Raw genomic sequence first — 20,930 nt, 5'->3', positions numbered from 1 at the left:
ATTTTTCTTTGAAGCAGAATAACAGAGCACAGGATCACTGGTTTGTTTCACCCTAGCACTTTCTCTGCTCACGCTTAATTGCTGAGATGATTATTTAAACATCCATTCAGAACTGGTCTGCCCAATGATGTTAAGAACAAAAAGAATGGGTAGATGTAACATTGAGTGTAGTACCAACTTCTGATTTCTAAAGTCTCTTTGAGAAACAGATTCAAACTTCTGTATTATTTAAGGGCTTTGAAACAGTATCTCTCATCAAAAATCTCTTCAGCTTTTGTGTTCATGCATTTCCACGCTTTTAATTATAATGCATTATTTTTTGACCTGTAAGAAATTCCAGTTCCGTAGTGATGAATGCATTACATGTGATCTGTTTAGGGAAGTTCCTGCACTTAAAAATTATATGTGAGCTTTGCAGCCAACATTGTTTTGAAAAGAGGAATACAAATGATGTGATTTTCTGTGGAGACTTACGCAGATTTTAAGTAAAAATATCTGTCTTCTAATTGCTACCTCAGGAAAAAAAAAATATGTACAGCCATCTGCATAGGAGGCAACATTCTTTCTTCATCTGTCTCAAACTCATTTCTTTCAAGCTATTTTAGATGAAGCCCTCTCTTTTTCTTGTTCAAACACAAGTACAGCATTGTGTTTAGCAGGAAGAATAACCTCAGGTTCCTGGAGCATCTCTTAGAAAAGAGCTCCAGTGGTATCTCTTCAGCAAAGAATGATCTCCTACATCAAGATATTTTATTTGTGTAGACGGTTATTTACTTTATTAACAGATACAAAACATCTACCTATGATAGTGCTGGAATATTTAGGTTCTTTTTATTCATATTTCATTAGGGATCCACAAATGCCATTTTGTATCCACCACAGCATGACTGGCCACTTCTATAATTTAAAGTTTTCTAATGCTCTCGGTGCTTGTGAATATAACTTTGCCTTTTATTCTACCATCAATCAATAACTTGCACTCATCAGCCTTGGATAATATTTATTAAAGGTGGGGTGGAGTAGAAACAAAGATGGAAAAAATTCTGGTTGGCAGAGTGCCTTAGGAGAAGAGTAATACAAATGCAGCTGCAGCAGAATCCTTTTTGTGTGTGAGAAGAATTACTGTTTTTCCTTATTTGTACTATGGGAAAAGCCACACTTCTTTCTCAGGATTGGAATGCCATTCTGGTACAAACACATATCATGAGAAAGTCTCTGCCCCACAATACTTACACTTTACATTCTTAAGGCTTTAAGGGGTGGAAATTTTCAGGTTCATTGTAAGTGTTTTGAACTGAATCTTACAAAGATAACATAAGTCTCAAAACTGACTGCTGGGACTTGATCTTTCCAGCACTTAGACAGCGTAAGGTTTTGTTTATACAACTAGTGCTTCGCTGTGTCTCCTGACATGGAAAAAGGAGGGGAATAGATGGAGCCACACTGTGAGCTGGAGAGAATTTTTTTACTTGTCTCCCTCAATCTATAAAACTCGAAAGGGTACAGCTTGATTACTCTTCCAGTGAGCAGTACTCGGTGTGCAGAAAGTCAGCCAAAAATGTAGCTGATAGTGACTATTTATATGGTCTGCACAATTCTAGTTATCTTAAAGAGCTGTTCATATATACAGTATGGTACAGTATATCTTGCTTGTTAAAACATGCTTTCATGAAACTTTGTAACAAATCTAAGTGTATGGAACATGGAGGAAAAGTACTGGAGGCTGGGGCCCTTGCTGGGTCCCTTCACTAACATGCTCAGTGAACTGAGAATTCTTGACTGTAAAATATGGAAAATAATTTTGACTGTGTTACTGTAGCTGGTGTAGGCACGTAACCTCTGTTGTTAGCTTTGAAGCATACAAAAGGCTGACAAGCTTTATTAGATTAGAACTCATCATATAATTGCTTAGAATTCCATGCTTTCCTTCGTACAGCTTTTCGCTGCTCCACAGAGTGTGCAGTGATTTAGTTGTTGCATGTGTGTTAGCCTGTAACTCAGATATATGTAAATCAATGCAAACGGAGGGTCAAATTCATCCGTAATACAATGGCATTGAACTGAAAATAGTTCCTCCATCATGCCCTCGACACAATATTAACAATCTCTACTTTCCCACCAAAGTGGAAAAAAAAGAAGACAAAATTTTCTTGGATGTTCAAATTCTAGCAAATGAGAGGGCCACGGAAATCCTGATTGTGGTACGAAATATGTGAAAGTAAAATTATACCTCAATTAGCTGCACACAAGATATTAGGTATTAAAGTGATATCCTAAAGTTTATATTTTTCCTTTATAAGGAAAAATGTCAAGAAAAAATAATTTTCCTTCATTGTAATTTACTACTTGTCACAGAATAAATATAGCATCTCTTCAGGTACAGTTTCTAAAATTAAAAAGTATACCTTTAGTCCTGGGAGAGATGCCAAAAGCTCGTTACTTGTCTCCAGATTTACTACATGGGAATAATGTGGAAAAAACTCGCAGCTTTTAAGATTTAAACTCAGCAGCATATCAAATTTATTCTTATATGGTATACTTGTTCATGACCTCTAGTCTTAAGAAATTCTGTCATGTTTGAGAACTAGTCCCCAGTGAAGCCTGTATCAATGTTAATAGCTAAGAGGTCAATGCAACTGCTAAACAGTTTGTATTACTGTCAGGGTGGTCATGAAAACAACACCTGCTGCATGAGCACTTGGCAGCTGGGTCAACAGGCACTGTGGGAATTTATCAATTTAGGGGGCCACTTGCATAACACTTTGACTGATGAATTGGGAAAGACTGGCTTACTGAGCTAAAGCTGCTCTATTATGTATGACTTTCTTTAGGATGGCAGAGGCTTCCTGCAGGCTCCAGAAAATAAGCAGAAGATAAACGGAGCTCTTTTTGCCTTATAAAGTGATAAAAAGTGAGAACTCCTTAATAGCCAACACTAGAAAGACTTAGAAAAATGAAAAAAAAATCCCAAACCAAAACAAAAACTTTACAGTCAGTGAGCTGTGATGTGATTGAAAAAAATCTTTAGGTTTTTCCATCGTGGTTACAAAGGAGGTTTTGTCAAGTACTTCTGTAAAGTGAAACTCTCTAGACTGGTATTCGCAAAAAGCTCTAATTTCTCTTTAGTGTCTCTTATGGGAATACTAACTGCATGTGGGTAGGTAAATGAGATAAGAATTTTGCATGCTACGGCTAAACTAAACATAATTAGACATTAATTCTGGCTTTCCATTCCCTCAAATGACTTAAGGGATAGTAACTTTCTGAACAGAAAGAAATCATATGGCCCACCTGGGTTGGTGAGAGCATTCACCAACAAAATTTGCTCATTCTGCAGACAGCCTGAGGTAGTATCTTCACCATATTTATCCACTATATAAACTATATATACTATGACCCATCAGAACTATGTTGATGCAGATCACTCTAGTGCTGTATGTTTCTGAGCTTCCTTTTTCAGAGTAATTAAGTCTTCAAGGTGGCTTTCACGAATACTGCTTTTACACCTTACAATCAAACACTCTTGTCTCATGGTAAAAAATAAAATCACTAACATTCTTGTCAAGAGGCTGAATGTTGTCAAAATGAGATATAACCTAGATATAATTCAGTGATGTTAGAAATCATTCTGTTTTGAAAAGACTCTTTGATAGTGGGCATCTCAGAAGGCAGCGTTGGAAATGATGATGAATAGAATTATGCACTCTGGAGGGGCATGAAAGAGGAATGAGACGGTTTGAATCAAGTTCAAGCTTCAGCCCAGTGGAAAGCAGCTATTCTGGCTGTTGATAGAAAACACTGTGAAATCTAGATCTATAAGGTGTTAAATATATGGAGAGGAAGAGGAATTCTTCTTACGTGTGCACGGACACTTACTTAAACTCCACCTTCCCTTCTGAAAATTATCTGCTAGGTCCAGTGAGCCACACTATTAAACACTGTTAATTATCAGCTTTGAAGTTGTGGTATAGACTGTTGAAAACATAATTTCATAGGGAAACAGCAGTGCGTGACTATTCTTCAAACTTCCCTGTGTTTAGTCTCATCTTTTAAATGGAATTTTTTTGCATTCCTTGTCACCTTTCCCTGTGCTTTTCCCCTATCTTCTCTGAACCTTTATTATTTTATCTGGAATTTGCTCAGGAGTAAAAGCAATCTTAAGTGTTCTAAAAGAAGACTCACAAAGCCACAGTGTGGCTCTGCTACCAACTTACACAGTTTGTTTTCTTTCTTTCTTCTTGGTATGCCCCCCTGTATGGTTTTCATAGAACAGGTGCTAGTAATGTTTGTGTTACAGCCGATACAAGCTTATCTACAGATATTTCCTATTAAAATACGCATTTTTTTAGTGCTGCCTGCATTTGATTTTCTCCTCTCATGATACGAAAGGATTATATTCTCATTTCTAACAGGCTTGTCTCCTATTTTCTCTGTTATTGACTGACTTGAATATTTGGGCTGAAACATTTTCTGTATCATCATTTACATAATTATTTTGTCTATAAAAGTTTTAGTGATTATGGTTAGAATGTACTTGTAGAAATAGGCAGACAGAAAGGTTATAATGTAGGAAGCGTAAGGCTAGGAAGTTTCTCTTTTTTGGGTCCCAAGGAGAATTTATAAAATGCTTTTAATTTGCACTGATCTTTTAGAACATCTGACTATCACTGTCTTTTATTTGGGAATTATGTGCCATTGCTCTTTCTCCCTCTGCTTTCTCATTTGTTCCTAGCCTTTGAAAGTATCTTACTTCTCATAATGTTCCTTTTATTTTTTTTGATAATCATCAATGAATGTATTTTTAACTTACGAAATTAAAAAATCTGTTATTTTAACCAATTTATCTTTTTTTATGTGTTTGTAATACTTAAGGCCTCTCTTATCTCCTCCAATTGGAAAGCTATATAAGGTATTACCCATACTCTTCAGTCTATTCAGTTGTGCTGATATGTGGTATATATATGTTCTGCAGCGCCTCCTATACTTGGTTTTTGAATTCAGGTTGTAATTTTCTCAGTTTCTGATTTATCACTACATTGTCTGAGAGCTCCCAAGTACCAGTGTGTCATTTCAGTAACACTGTCATGGAGGGAGGGATTATTTAGTTCTGTTTTTCACAGGAGGCTGTTTAGTTATTGACATGAAGTAAAGAGAAGTTTCCTGTGGTACCCTGTATTCTGTGTTACAAATTACTTTTGATGGAGGTATTCTCATTCTCTGTGTTTATCATATTTATTCATTTTCACATATCACCTCCGTGTAGCCCCTCATTTTTATTGCATCTGAAAGGTTTTAGGATTGGACCTTCCCACTGCTCATAACTGAAGAGTCATGCAAAGAGTTCCTTGGAGTACTCTCATCCTCTGCTCTTCTCATGGTTTGAAAAGATCACTTCTTTTGAAAACTTTCTACTGCTAGCGATATCCAAATAATAGTTTTCTCTCTTGAGCTCTTTCAGACAAGGAAGTCAGGGTCACAGTTAGGTTTGGGAAGAAGTCTGCTTATGCACTAGTTTTCTATAAAGATCAAATGAAACAAAATCCTGCATCTCTTTGTAACATCTATTATTTAGAATAAAAGGGTAATTTTGTAAGCTTGTAGTAGCTTATGTACAACCACTAGAAGATTGTTTTTTTTGCATGAAGCTTTTACTTTCCATCAAGGAATGATAATTGTACTTTTCTGTAGTGCGCCACACATATGGAAGGCACTATCTGCAAATAGATTAATCTGCTAGGGGCCACCCCTCACAGTTTTGTTATGGATTTCTAAGCAAAGAATTTCTAAGATGTGACAAGTCAGTACCTCAGTAACTCTATGCTCATAGCCTACGTGTAGTACTTTTGTTCTGTGTTTTAGAAAGCTGTGTTAGACTTTGCACTATTATTTGATGTATTTGCATGGTACGTATCTTGAGGAAGGCATTAAACAGAACAGCAAAATAGCAATATGCAAAAAATATTAGCCTGTGGTTGACAATTTATATATTAATATTAATTGAGCTTTACATTTGCCAAAGCCATGGAATTTTTGAATTGTTTAGAAGTGTAATATGAAATTTGTGTGATGTGGTAAGTAGAGCTGCAGTTCTCTTCTGTGAAAGAAATTGGCTATCTTAAAAACCAGCAGTGGTAATGAAATAAAAAAACCCAGCCAAACTCAAAACTTTGCTTGAATGAAAACTGTCCATGTTTCTACAAAGTGTTACCAAACGCTACATCCCCTTGCCATAGTCTGTTTAATCTCAAACGCATGCCAATTTACAAAAGTATTTTATAGTTTTCTGGTTACTTTCACCAGTAACCAAACACAGTCTTGACCGTTTTCCATACGTGAAAACAGCCAAACGTGAGTGCAGCAATGGGAGGTCTGGCCTTTCAGGTATGTCAGCTGAAGACCACCCTACTGGAAGAGGTAACGAGAACAAAAAGCCGAGGTCAAACAAGGCAGCCCCATGTAATTAGATACTAATAGTGGATTTAGGGTGTAAAATTCACTTAAAACCATACACCATCAGTCTAAACAATCCCAATAAGAATAGCAAGTTTTGTTCTAGAAAAATATTTTTAATACCAAAAGCATAAATAAAACATCCATTATAGCCTTGACTGACAGACTGCAGTAACATCTGCTTCCAAATTAGTGCCATAGGTTTGGGTAGCATAATTAAAAAACAGTGAAACTCAACTGGGACTTGTAGTAAGTACAGTGTGCACCCAGTGTCATGAATTTCTTATCAATTTTACGTGTTGTCTTAATAACAGTTTTTTGAGTTTAAATTCCAGCAAGAAAATAAATAAATCTCTCATACAGTCAACATCAAAATAAAAAAATGAATGTCTGACTGTAAGTCAGGGTAAACATGCTCAAGGGTAAACATGCTGAAGTAGATGATGAACTGATAAACGGATAATAATCTAGGTTGTTTTTGTGGGGATGATGAGTTCAAAGTAATTAGTGACAGACTTGATTTCTGTTGGCCCTTTCATTTTGTGTGTTAATTTTTGATGCTTTTGCAGAATGGATGTGGCTTTTCCTGCCATGGACTTGGCGTCATGGAGCAGCAAGATCCATCACTAAGGAAATGGTTTTTCACCAGTCAAAGTAAGTGCTTGTCACCTTCTCTTATTGCTGCTGAGGCTGCATAGGGGACTAGCTTTTTGCAGTCTTTCCTGGTTCCCTGACATTCTCATAGCTGTAGCTGCTTTGCAAAGTACTTGAAAGTAATCACATCCCAAGAAACTCTGGTTTGGTAATCTTCATATATTCTAGTTTTATAGCTGGTAAATTAGATTAAGTAACTGTACCAATTATATTAATTTTGTATCTTATAAATCATATGGGTGGGATTCATGAGCCTCTTGGAAACAGCAGATGAAACAAATGCTTGTGACTTGACTGTATTTTTGTCACATTGTCCAGGGATGTAAGTTTTCTTTCATTTGATTTTCTTTTGTGCTCTAAACCTTCCCAGTAAGATATGGATGAATGTAGGGACATAGAAGGAACTTGAAAACTAGTAAGCAGTAACAGAATACAGCCACTGAGGACTGGGCCCTCTGTATTCTTCTCTATCGGTAGCATCTTCTAGACAACAGCAGAGATGTCTGGGAAAGACTGAATTTGTCCCTCAGAGCTGGTAGCAAAACTGAACTTCTGAGGAAGTGAAACTGGAACTGTCTGGGTAGTAGCTGGTGAAATTACTGAACTAATTATCTCTATGGTACCTTTCCAGTATACAGAGTAGATATGGTCAATCAGTATTAACCTTTTGTGCCAGCTCTATTTGTGAACTGTCACAGTGCAGTGGCAGGCAAGGTAGCAGTAGCCTTGGGAGGAATTCTAGTATTCTGCCTTCTATAGGCACTGTATAACCTTTGTAGCAGCTACAAGTCCTTTGGCTTCAGACCTACCAGCAGCATATTTACTTGTGCTGATCCATATGGTTTCATTTTAAATGTGTCTCAACTTCTATGAAAATATCCAAAAAATGTGAATCTTAAGTGGGAAAGTTGTCAGCACTTAATATGATGTAAAAATTAGTAAAAATTAGAGGCGCTTCTACTGTTCTGACAGTCACCTTCTATGAGAGTGATTATTTCAGTGAATTTATCCTGCTTGCTGCTGATGTTACATTTGCTTATAAGAAACCTGTGCACTAAAAATATTCCTTCTTACTTAATATGAGTATTGTACAGTGCAGCTACATGGAAAGAACTACATTTTTATTTTGTTTTTTAAACTGTTGAAGGGAAGAATAATCTTAGGGACTAGTGCAGTGCAATGCTCACCTTTTTGGGTCAATGATCTTGTAGAGTTTTCCATTGTGAGCCTGTGTCATACTTTTACTGTTTGATAATATGTAAATCTCGCCTGTTGAAGAAATCAATACATTAATTAGTTTTCATTTCTTAAGATGTCAAACACTTCTGATCTAGCTATATATACACAATGAGGTTAAAGATACTTTGGAGAAAACACCTCTAGCTGAAATATACTACAGAATCATTGCTATCTGAAAATTTCAATAATTTAATATATTTTTTCATATTGTATTAATTGGTAAAAAATATATGACGGGGGACTTATGTATTAAAAATGAGGATCCATCTGCTCATGCAGATCTCCACTGCCCATCTGTAACACTGGAAATAAAAACAAGCATATGACTTGTGTCAGAGTGAGTGACAGAGTTCACAGAATGTGAGAGAAAATAAGAACCTTTGACCCTTTCTCTTAACAGCTCTTCTTACACAGCTGGTAAGGTGTGGATGAAACAGCAGTGTAGACAGCTTTGGCAAAGGGAAACCAGCCTTCAGATTTCTTCTTTTTAAACGTTTACTGTGGTTTCAAATGGTTTAGCTAGCATACTTAGAAGACTGATAATTTAAAAACATATATTTTTTCCTGTTTACCTAGTTCATCTTCACCAAATCCCAAGACAGGGCCTGAAAAGAAACCTCTACATGATCCGCTGTTGCCAAGACAGAGGGGTTTCTCTTGCCACTGTTTAGTTGCAGGATTCTGTTGCAGCGTTAAAAAATTTCTATATTCAAAAACACAGAAGGCAAATTGTTATATTATGTTCTGAATATAGAATTTTCACTGTCCAGATAAATAAGTAAACACGTACAGGAAGTAGTTCCTTAGGTAGATCTATACAGTTCATCATCTTATTTCCTGCCTGTTATTTTTCAGATGCCTAAAAAGCATAGAATTTCCCTTCCTGTCATTCAAACATTACAAGATTAGGTTTTGCTGCATTGTATCTAGTCATTTGTGAATGCTGACCTATTTGGCATGGTAAAACTATACTCTTGCAATTAAAAAGCATTCATTTTGCTCTATCAATGTCGCCATAAAACCCAGAAAGTTTTCCTTATCTTATCAGTTAGATGAGTTTGGCAAATAATTCCATGATTAACATTTACTTGCATTATAAAGTAAATGATGAATGTAAATGTGAAGTTAGTTTCTTTGTCTGTATATTATTCCAAGGATTAGAAATGTTACCTATGTTGCCCTTCATTAGAATGTCGTGCTGCTTGATTCCAAATCTAGAATTTAATCTACATCATCACGTTGCTACTTTGGCAAAGCGACACAATATAAAAAAGTCTGTTGCTGTTCTTTCATATAGGAAGCTCATAACAAAATATACCTCATATATATTTTATGTTTAAGGCTGAAATTATAAGGAACTTACCCATTGCGGTCTCCAAATACATAACTTCCATAGAGCCTTTCAGACTGGCAACCTCGATAGACAAATCCACCGACCAAGGCTCCACTGCTGAATGGTTTGAATTCTAAAAGTGAAGGCTCACTTTCTAAAAAGGAACTACCATAGTGTTAGATCATACGCAGTTTCATGTTTTGATTCACATTTATGAATAGGGTTATTACTTTCAGAAAGTAATTAATTCCCTTTAAATGATCCTGAAAATTCAAGGTGTATAGCTGGAAATTAAGCATTAGGAAAATCAGAAAATTACAACGATGTTTGTGAAACGGTTAATTAGGAATTTAGGTAGGAGACACTATAATTACCTTCTTCCATGTGCACAGGCCAAGAGAATAAAACTATACCAGGATTAGGTCAGACTTCCATTGAAGTTAATGTGATTACTGCTATTAACTTTTATGTGTCCATACAGTCTACAGAATAGATCTCTTGAACTTCAGGAATACAATTAAACTCCCTTCACTGAAAAGGGGGCTTATACTTCACCAGAACCCAAGAGCACAAATTCCAGTGATTTTCAGCAGAACTTGTTTTCAAAGCCATTCAGTGGTTTAAGAAACTCTTTCAAATCACATTTGAATACATTATGTGTGTTGTGCACCGTAAAACACTAATATTGCTGGGTGTAGCTTTTTATGGTAATTTTTTGTGCTGCTATTATAATTGTAGTGCCTACACTTTTTTTTTTCTTTTACAAAGCTGCAATTTAGTCACATGAAGTAATATCTTGGATGACATTTCAATGTAAATGTGCCTATGCATTCAGATATTGCTTAAGGTAAATGTAGGCTCAAATTGAAATGCCAACTGCATAATTTTAAATTAAGCCACAGCTGACAGAACTTTTTGTTTCAGAGGAACTTTGTTTTTAGTTGGAGTGATCTCTGCAGGTCTTTGAAAAAGGAATTTCCTAGATTGTGCTACAAAAGTAAGAGCTGAAATTCTGTGTTGGAGAAAAGGATGATGAGCATTTTTTATTTAAGCAGTTGACCCATAGCCTCGTATTAAAATAGGCAAGCTGTTCTGGATAGACACAATATTGCTTAGTTTACTCTGCAATAAAGATGCAGTCAAAATTCCATTGGAGCAGTGGTTTACCAAATACTGTTCTTTGGTTTGGCTTTCATAAAATGCACACAGAAAATACATGCAGTAACTGAAGTGGAACAATTGCATTACACACTGGGACTATGATACTAGTCAGCACAACTGTTTTAGTGGGGATGTAAATAAAATTTGGAAAAGTTCTGTTCCAGGAAATAGGTCGGTTCTTGTCACTTTTACACACTTTGAAATTTATCACCTTTACCACCACGAATTAGGAGCTGCTAAATGGTTACAGAAGACAGATGATAGCTCAGATTAACTCTTCTGGCTCACCTGACCTAGCAAATGATCTTGGTATCAGAGTTAAACATTTAAGTTGTGAGAGGCAATCATACTGATTCAGAGAGCACATAAAACACTCTAAAATTTTAAGTTACTAATTGAGTGTGTTTATCCTATTGCAATCTGAACTAATCTTTCGTTATGAAGTAGTAGCATGGTGCATTTCTCTAAGTAAGTTGTTCATTTTTAGTAACATTTAAACACAGAGCTCAGTCATTTCCCTGTTTGGTTTTAGTCTGTTGTTGTCCTTCTCATTTTTTCCATTATAGGAAGCACATTACATGAGGTTTCCATTCTGTACCTTACAAGGTTATTTGTGAATGACTAAGTATACATTTTCATCACTTCGTGATATTCCGAAATCTTTTCCTTATAAGCTGTCATTTGCAACTACAATGAGATCTTTGAGTGACTGACAACTGGCATATTTCCCAAATCTTATTTATAGTCACTGTTTTGTCTTTCATCTTTTATCTTCTTCTAAAGAAGATATCTTCTGTAGGTTACCTACAATGCAGTCAATGCAGTAAGTTGCCTATTATGGCTTTACCATCCCTTATCTTTTGTTTTCTGCTTTCCTTTTATTATTCCATAGTCACAGTAGCCTCCTGTTTCAATTAGCTTTACCCTGGATAGAACTTACCATAGTCTTTACCCTTTATTATCTGTAAGATTCTTGCTGAAGATCTGTTCTTTCCATTTGAATCTGAGCAAAGTATTGTTAAATTGATGTTTACATCTGCTGGGTGGTGATCCACAGCACATCTTAAAACAAAAAATAGAAGAAAATCCATGAGATATACAGGCTCTTAATGTGTAATTCTCTAACAACAGTATGCAGCATCACATTTTGAAGGATTACGCTTTGTTGCTTCTACTCCTTTGAGAGACATGTTTCATAACAAGCCAAAATATCTGTCTGAGAGGTGCGTCAGATCTGTGCACGAGAGATAATATCTTTCCCGTCCCTGCACCATGGAGAGCAAATCTGTACTTTTACCTAGTGATGGAATGTACTCTGCTCAGTATCACTGGAGATGAACATTGCTTTAGCCAAGCTAGATGAGAAATTTTTGACTGCTTAGAAGTCCAAGAATTTACTCCTTATCTGAACAACTTGAATTTCTCATTTTTTTCAAATTATGCCTTTTAGTGTCACTTCAATACCACCCCTCACCTAATTTACTGAATTATGTGTTGTTTAGTTAAAGTGTTGCTTTCCTCCTTGTTGTTGTTTAGATTTCACCAGATGTTCTCAATTTTTTTTCTATGCCTTTTTCTTTCTCAGTCAAGATTCTACTGTTCAAATTTCTCAGATTCCAATCCCAGCTATGTTTTCCCAGCTCTCGTCTTTAAGTTCTCTTGTTTCATAGAAAAAGGAAACATAGAGGAGAAAAAAACCAAAACGTGCCAGTACTTTGTCATTTTGGTCTTGACTTTTAAGAGCTGTACATTCTCTCCATTGCTTTTGTCAATGTACAGTTGTTTATAACTGTGACATATATGTGGACATGGAGAAGTTGCAGTTAAAAAGTTTATGAGTGCCTTTATTATGCAAATTTTTCTAACAGACTAAATACAACTTTTCTGGCTGAAAACAGTACCTGCTCTGGATTAATTCCATTTATAATTGTCATGTGCTTACCGGCCTGGATTGTGGAGTCCATGTGCAAAAATTTCAGGAGGTTGGTTTGTGCTATTAAAATGTGGGTTGCTCCGTGGTATGGAATAAGGGACACTGCACAGGTCAGTATTTACATCGAGGCGTAATACAGAACCTGTAAAATCACTGAGAAAGTTGGAGGATAAAATAATTGTTTTTTTAAAGTATTTTGAATATAATACTACAATGAGCCAGTAAAAGAAACCATCTACTTTACTTAATAATCACATCTGGTTTGGTTTTACAGCATGGGTGAGTCTTAAGAACTATAGCAGAACTCATCGAAGATTAATTTGGTTAATATGTCTCATTGTTATGTCTACAGTGGAACTCTTCTGACCACTTTGCTGAGTAGCAACTTGGTAACAAAAACAACTTTCTCTATCACAGCATCTGTTTCAATCTCTCCCATATTCTATATTAATTTAAAATAAAGCACAAGCATTGCTCTCTTGTTAAACATATCTTCTTTGTAAAGGTCAGGAACACCTGTTATTCCATAGAGCCAAAGAGGCCTTTGAGTAGAGCAACTCCTTTTAGGTCTGTGAAGAGTCAATAGCACTCTTTCTCTAAATTAAAGCAAACTTTGGGACAACATTTTGCAGTTCTAACATAGGATGGGGCTTTGGGCAACCTTATCTTGTTAAAGATGTCCCTGCTCATGGCAGAGTAACTGCCAACTCAACCAAGTAATTCTGTGATTCTATAGCACAGTGACACAGGGTCAAAGCTGTTTGAGAAAACTGTGTAAGCAGAACCAAAGCACTATTGCTAAATACATTCTCTAGACATTTTCCTAAGTGATACAGTGTTGTTATTGACTCTGGTATGTGTCTGTTGGAACATTTGCTCAATAAAGCTGACTAGTTCGTAGAATAATAGTCTGGAGAAAAATATGTCTAATCTATGTTTAAATAGAATTAGATATGCTTTTGAGGACTCCAATATGTACAGGGTTTGATAGCAAACACCTACAACGTGTCTCTAAGTAGCAAGACTGTTCTGAAAATTAACTGCTTAATTCAGGTGCAGAAAATAGTAAGGTGGTATAATTAAGAAAGCATGAATAGGATTTTTGCTGACAACTGTTAGTCATTTTTGAGTGTGACTCCAAAGTCTATCCATTGGTAGCTTTTGTACCTTAAACCATCCATTTCTTCCATATCGTCGAGAGTAATCATGCCATCTCCAAGGAAAACGTATAAGAAGCCATCTGGGCCAAACAGAAGCTGCCCTCCGAGATGTTTTCGATGTAGTTCTGCTACTTCTAAAAACACTCTTGCTGTTCTTATATCAACTTGTTGAGGATTTTTCCTGCAGTGCAAAGATATGAAAACAGTTTTCACAGCTCACTATCATTGGCTTTCATTCTAAAAATAAATGTGAGTCATCAAATCATACTTTAAGATGAGGATGTTGTAACTTGGCATAAAAATGTCAAACAATAATTTCTGAGAAATTGCAATTTTCCAGCATTCTCAAAATTTTGCTTCCCATACACAGGTAGGAAATCAATATAATTTAAAAATGACAGAACAAATAAAAAGAAAGAGGCTTAAAACGAATAAATCAGTATACTGACTGGTGTTCCAAAACTACTGTTTGAAATAAATATCGGCAATAAATTTTCTGCAAGTGCCCAAGTATATGCTTTGTAAATCTGGTAGTTCAGTTTAGAAGCAGGGTATACTAAAAAGGGGAAGGTTGCTGGTAAATACATAATTTGTGAATTTTAGACTTCTACTGATACCTGGATACTGTGTATTCTACCACCCTAAGGATGTGATCATGAGGTCCAATAGCCCACCGTTCTTGGTTGGTGGTATAAGACACATACAGCTTTCCATTTTTCTTGTAATTGGGATGGAATGCAAGGCTTAACAGTCCTCTTTCATCTCCTCCCTGCAGTCAAATGAAAAACACAAAGAATTGTGAAGTTAATTATGTTCTTTATTGTGTTGCAGCTGGAACCCAAAAAAAAGTTTCTTTCTTGTGGATAATCTTTGCCCAAACTCTTTTATTTCTTTCCTGACTACTGCACAAAAAGGATTATAAAACATTTCACTTTGGGGAACTCTTTAAGTTAGAACAAGACAATTGTCTCATGTAGTTATCTATGCACAAGTCTCTTGCACCATTTTTGTGGAGTGATTTGTGTATGTAATCTTTGGGAAGCCATGAAGACAAGTTTAAGTGCTGTGAAGGATTCTTTGCTGGGTTACTAGGTTGCTTGTAATTCGTAGGGGACAAATAAAAAGGTCTATAATCAGCAGTCGGTTCTAATCCAAGTATCCAAAACCTAAAACACAGTGCTTGCTGCCAGCTCCCACTGTCTTGGCAATATGTTTAGAAAACAGTTAAATTGCTTGTGTAATATGTAAACCTTTGTTTTACCCTGGAGGCAGCAACATCAGTTGTCACAACTATGGTGGTCTGTTCATCATAGCCAGTATACTGTAGGTAATAAGCAGCTTTGGTCTCCGTAGAGAGAAACCATAGTTTTTACATGTGGTCCTTCAATGGAAAGGTTTTTGTTATTTTTTTTTAAATAAAAATAGAAAAAAATCTCCAAACAACTTTCTTTTGTTATTACGTTTGCCACGAAGATTAGTACAGTTATATGTTAAACATCAAATCCATGTTAATGTACTGTGACAATGCAAAAACACTATGTATTTAAATAGAAGGCAATTTTCTCCTCTGGCTTCTAAAAAAGTATGTAATGTTACTATGACTAAAATTTTAGTTGTATAAATTAAGAATAAAACTTTAACTTCATTTGTTTCTCCAGAGGTAGTTCTGAAGAAGTAAAGCTGATGTGTAGAAATAAACAGAATATTTAATTAGCAGTTCAAATTCAGTTCAGAGATGTGGTTATTCAGAAGCTGATAGTTGTTTTGGAATTTAACTCAGGGTTTGTCAGCCTTTCAAAACCAGTGGGTCTGTTGTAGTTTCAAGCACTCTGGTTGTACTCACAAGCAGACAATATTTTGCAACTCTACCACATCCATGAAAAGTAATTTTAAGTTAGAATAGAGAATGAAGCTTTTTAAATGTATTTGCAGTTTGGAGTGATGGATGAGCCTGTCTTCCTAATGAAAGATGTCTCACAAAAGCCCTAATTGGGAAAGTGCACAGTTTAACTTATTTTAATTTGATACAATTGCCATCTTCCTTTTTAATCACAACAACCAAAGAGAAACCTGATTCAGAAATGGAGATGTAAATAGGTCAAGTTATTTCCATAGAAAACAGTTTGTGCAATGAAATTTGAATCCTCCTAATTTAGAGACAGACAAAATTTGCTGATTTGTTTGCTTGAAAAAATTTAGATTTGGGGGTTATCCAACAGGTCAGATTTGATAGTCTTGTTAGAGCCTATCAGATGCTGTCACTGTGGACGAAGGGACTGGTAATCTAGCTCTTTCTCCTTTACAAGCCAAAAATAATTCTGCAGCTGAGTCTGATTGTAGGTGTTATTGTGTGAGTTTCTAAGAGTTTTGACCAAACTGCTCTGATGAATTCTGAAGTAAATAGAGGCAAATCTGTTGCTTTGGGAACAGTAAGGCATATTGCAAAGATTCCTAATGAATGAATCTATCTGTTGTGCCCAGACAAAGACATTCCTATTTTATCTCCTGAGAGTTGAGTGCAACTCATTTAAGGGCCCAGGAATGTCAATGAGTCACACCAGGCCTGCCATTCAAGGTGAGTTATTGGAAGTATTAGTTAGAGAAGATCATTCTGTTACTACGCTGAAGATTTTATTTAGCACTCAACGAGCAGTCTCAGCATGAAAGTGAAGCAGTTGAAATAGCAAACAGCTGACAATTGAATTAAGAGCTTTTAATGAAGTACCCATGAAGTAAGAACTTGACTTCTTGGGTCAGAAATGAATGAAACACAGGACCTCTGAGAAAATAAGTACGGCAAGTTGCATTCATAGGATCGGGCTGGTATTAATTAATTGTTAATTAGTTTAATTAATTGCAGTTTTACAATATTCTACTAGACTGCAATGTATTACTTACTTTGTATCCGCAATGCATCTATTGTTTCCTGAAAAATCACCATGCTTTCTGTTTTTCAAAGTAAGCCAATTCCACCATACTCTAAAAAGTCGATTTACTCTTGCATTTAATCAAAAGGTTGGAAAGATACTGAAATCAGTACAGCAGCGATCCATTAGATGACACAGTCAGTTAGAAATTTAGTTGAGTTTTTCCATACTTATGCTTTCTGAGTTTGGAAAGCCATTGTTCATGTCTACTTTCAGCTTTATCACTGGAAATAATAGGCTTGCCTATCATTTCCAATTATATCACTGAAGTTTTGGCATCTTCTTGTCATTTTTCTCTTTTCAAATTTCCCCTTAGATGAAGCCAGCATCATCTAGCTGTGTATGACATATTAGCTTATATTGTTCTGCTGTACACTGTTAAAAGGAATAACCTTTAAGAGTTGCCAGTTGTGAAAGGAAGGTGAGAAGAATGAGACGAACCTTATTCCATTGGGATATCTGTTCAGGACAAAGAATGATGATTGGCTGAACTGAGGATTAATAATCTAAACATGCTGTGGACTAGGGCCAATGTACAATCTCTATCGTACCTAAACCTGGAAGCTCACACTTCCGATGTCTGCCCGTGCAGCTCTTTAGCTTGTACACTCTTCAACTCATGGTAATTGCACATTTTGCATGAATACTACATTTCTTTCAGCACTGATTTTCCTTAAGGCCAGATTTTAAATTTCAACTAGAGAGTTACGTAAATAAAAAAGCTTACCTTTAAAAAACAGTTTGTTCTAATTTAGGACTGCAATTATTTTAATCAGAATTACATTATCGTAAATCAGTACAAAGCTGGGTAAGGATTACTTGCATGCATTTCACTTTAAATGTTTGTTTTCATTTTCAAAGGGTTGCTTAGATAAATTATGTTTGCTTTACGAGAATATTTTACTAGGAAGCAGTGATATTATGTACCAATGTTATATGTTGTTATACGTAGGTCACTCTGAAAGTAATGCTGCCTGTTTATTTCTGTGGAAACTGCAACAGACACAAGGAAGACAGCAACACACTGTTTGACACAGCAAATTTGCAGTGACGAAGCACTATTTTTAGCATAGCCGCTACCATGAGCTATGCATTTTTGCCACCAGTGAACAAGAGCCTGCGTGCTGCTGCACTTGTAAACGTCCGCACCAGCGGAGGTGACCCACTGTCACTGTCACCACTGCTGAAGTGCACCACCCCCTGTGCACCTGCTGCCTCACTGTGCTCACGTCCACTGTCTGGTCTCCAGAAATGTTCAACAAGTATCAGTGATGCCAGTGGGCGCCATTTTATCCACATGGAGGAATTCGGTGACACACCTTTGCTACGTACCCACTTCCATGTCAGACACATTTTGTCAGAGTGCCCCTCTGCTGCCATCTGTCACGCAGCAACAACGTGGAATGGAATATTGGCGGCACGGGTCAACCTCTGCTGCCATACCATCAACAGCCATCTCTGACATTGTGGCAGACATAATAAAATGGGAGGCATTACTTCCAGAGCAGCCCTCGTACTTGAATACAGAAACTATATACAGCAGTTATTTTTCAGAGGCGCTGCCATTTCATGATACAAATATATCTATTATTTCCTTTAGTGCATTGAGTGTTAATGGGAGTACTTAACTAATATCACTAAGACTAAGCAGTTCATTTAAAGCGAATCCTATTTTAAGCATGATCCTTAATTAAGTAACTTTAATAGTAATTCCTTTTAGTGAGCAAAACCAGATCAATCAATTTATTTTCAGTACTTCTGTGGCTTCACAGGAAACAACATTGGTAGAGGATTCAGAGTTCTCCTTTAAAACTGATTTCAGAAGTTTCACTCAATCATTTATATTGCTGGTATTTATACTTAAGAGCTTTTTCATTTGGACAATCCCACTTTTATTTTGGCTATGAGTAGCAACTTAAAAAAAAAAAAAAAGATTTGTAGTGCTTTTTTAAAAGTGGTTAAAATGTATTTATTATAGTTGTGATCACTATCATTTGTGATGTAAAATATCAACTGTAATGTCTTTATATCATTTGTTGTCATTTACTATTACAAAACAAATACGTGGTAACTTGACTGCTTTTACCTTACTTTATTTCCTATGTAAAAAATACCATAACTTGTATGCATTACCATATATTTGATATTAAGGAGTTTTATTTATTAAGGGCTTTGGGAAGAGGTTAGTGAACATCTTATCAGACAGTACCGTATGAGCTCCTCAAATAGAAATTTCTGATTAGGAGATCCTGACAGAATCTCTGCTTATTTGAACCTTCCTTGACTGGATCTTACTGTAGGGCAGAAGATCAATGTTAAGTATTTTTCTCAGAGGCAAGTGTTTGCTTAAATGACATGTTTTGGAAATTTGGCTCCAACACAGGATGGAAATTTGACTACAGCAGAAGTAAAAACCAGGAAAAGGTCTTCTGTCTGCTGCAAGGGCACACCTTCTTTGTTTTCCACAGCTGTATCAACTCTTTTAAGAAGCACAAGGAGGAGTTCCTTCTGACAGGTGAAAGGGGACAAGGAGAAGAGCAGAAACTGATTGAGCTGTAGGTATGGCATAGAAATGGAGCTCCCATAGACCTCTTGGGTGTTGAAAACTTGAGTGCTTTGCTATCTGAACATCTGTGGGGCCTGAGGCCTCTGGCAAGGGAAGAATTTGTAACATAAGACATTTACCTTAGGGAAAAATAATTACACTGATGTAATGGTTGAGTATAGTATATATGCTGGACCCTATCTCCAAAGCATTTCCTTTTTCCTGTTGTGCTGCAAAGGTGTTTTTTTTCCCCCCACTCATTTATAATGGGCTTTGCAGTTATCGAAAGTTTATGTACATATAGATATGTATATATTTCTATGTTTTTTTTTACTGAATTAACCAAAAATTTACATTTATATTTAAACAGGAAAAGTATCTGCAGGGCAATACTCTTACTTAAGCACAAATCCTACTGAAGTTAGAGCTGTTTTTTGTTCAGTTACGCTCAGGGCAGGATTTGGCTGAAAAACACTGATGGCCAAAGTGCTCCTTTCATAAAAAATGCTTCATTTGTCTGCAGTGACAATAAAATGCTCTTTTTTTTTTTTCCAAAGGAAAATTGAACTCTCCAATAAAATACTGAAGTCCCACTTCTTTAGTGCTCAGCAGGTCTGAAAATAAGACCTATCTAAAAAAAGTAAGATAATAATATGTAAGAACAGTTCTGCATGGATTTTGAGTGAGGCTTTTCTGAAAGTGTGGAAAAGTACCTATTTACAGGAATTATGCATACTTATACATTATGCAGGATTTTTTTTTCAGCAAAAGAAGAACTCTGGAGTGGCCACGACTTGAACGAAAGTAAGTAAAAATGGCTTAAGATCTAAAGGTAGCACTGGAACTTAGAACTTAATTCCTATTTTCTTCTTAATTCTGTGGCAGCAGTAACAAAATTTTGGCACAACCTTGATTGTTTTTTCTTTTTCTTACCTCCACAGTCCTTTGAAGAAACCAGCCACTAAATGCAGGACCTTTCACTTCTAGTTTTAGTCCTCTGTGCTTATTTTTTTAATTCCTCAACTCCAGATTTTGTTTTACTGCTGGGCAAGTCTTTAATTTAATCCAAATGAAAATCCCCATCCCCTGATAACACAATTCTTTTTTCCCATCCTCCCAAAGAATATACAAAACATGTAAATGCAGATACTATCCCAACACAAACCCACAGCTTGCCTCCTTCACAGTCTTCTAGGAAGACAAGAATCCTGCTTTGACAGCTTTCTCAATTGTTGGTTAGAAGCAGCTAAAAGCTGCCAAAAGCCAGCCAATAATTGAGAGGTTTTGGGCAGAGTGACATATGACTGTGAGTGTGCTTGCAAGGAGGTGGCCGTGCGCCCATGTGAGGTCTGCATCTGGACTGGGAAACTTTATGTACTGTACTACTTTAGGAGAATTGGAATAACAGAAGACAGTGGAAATCAGTCCCGGAAGAGGGAGATTCAAATAAAGACCAGATGATTATTGCATTCAGTAAGGCTGGCTCAAGAAGGTGTGAATTACACACTTTCCTGCACCACAGAGGCCT

General features: G+C 36.2%; 2 protein-coding genes across 9 annotated transcripts in view; one reads left to right on the top strand and one right to left on the bottom strand.

The window, feature by feature from the left end:
• The window catches only part of HHIP (hedgehog interacting protein), a 77,013-nt gene that overhangs the window by 11,506 nt on the left and 44,577 nt on the right, over window positions 1–20,930 (bottom strand). For both annotated transcript variants that reach the window (XM_085222136.1, XM_085222137.1), the window contains exons 5-11: window positions 14,548–14,699; window positions 13,938–14,111; window positions 12,780–12,923; window positions 11,778–11,899; window positions 9,707–9,830; window positions 8,916–9,046; window positions 8,292–8,373 (exon numbers count right to left, since the gene is read on the bottom strand). In XM_085222136.1, coding sequence (XP_085078262.1) covers window positions 8,292–8,373; window positions 8,916–9,046; window positions 9,707–9,830; window positions 11,778–11,899; window positions 12,780–12,923; window positions 13,938–14,111; window positions 14,548–14,699 — 929 coding nt within the window. The remainder of the gene's footprint in view (window positions 1–8,291; window positions 8,374–8,915; window positions 9,047–9,706; window positions 9,831–11,777; window positions 11,900–12,779; window positions 12,924–13,937; window positions 14,112–14,547; window positions 14,700–20,930) is intronic.
• ANAPC10 (anaphase promoting complex subunit 10) overlaps window positions 1–20,930 on the top strand; it is a 160,863-nt gene that overhangs the window by 96,541 nt on the left and 43,392 nt on the right. For 6 of the 7 annotated variants that reach the window (XM_085222141.1, XM_085222140.1, XM_085222143.1 and 3 more), the window contains exon 5: window positions 7,020–7,104. In XM_085222141.1, coding sequence (XP_085078267.1) covers window positions 7,020–7,104 — 85 coding nt within the window. Of the gene's footprint in view, window positions 1–7,019; window positions 7,105–19,325; window positions 19,385–20,930 lie in introns of those variants that run through there. The other variant, XM_085222145.1, reaches the window with a different exon arrangement.

The sequence above is a fragment of the Meleagris gallopavo genome, chromosome 4, assembly GCF_905368555.1.
Source record: "Meleagris gallopavo chromosome 4, MGAL_WU_HG_1.1, whole genome shotgun sequence".
Classification (NCBI taxonomy): domain Eukaryota; kingdom Metazoa; phylum Chordata; class Aves; order Galliformes; family Phasianidae; genus Meleagris; species Meleagris gallopavo.
The sequence above is the reverse complement of the archived record's forward strand: the minus strand, read 5'-3'. Positions and strand labels throughout refer to the sequence as shown.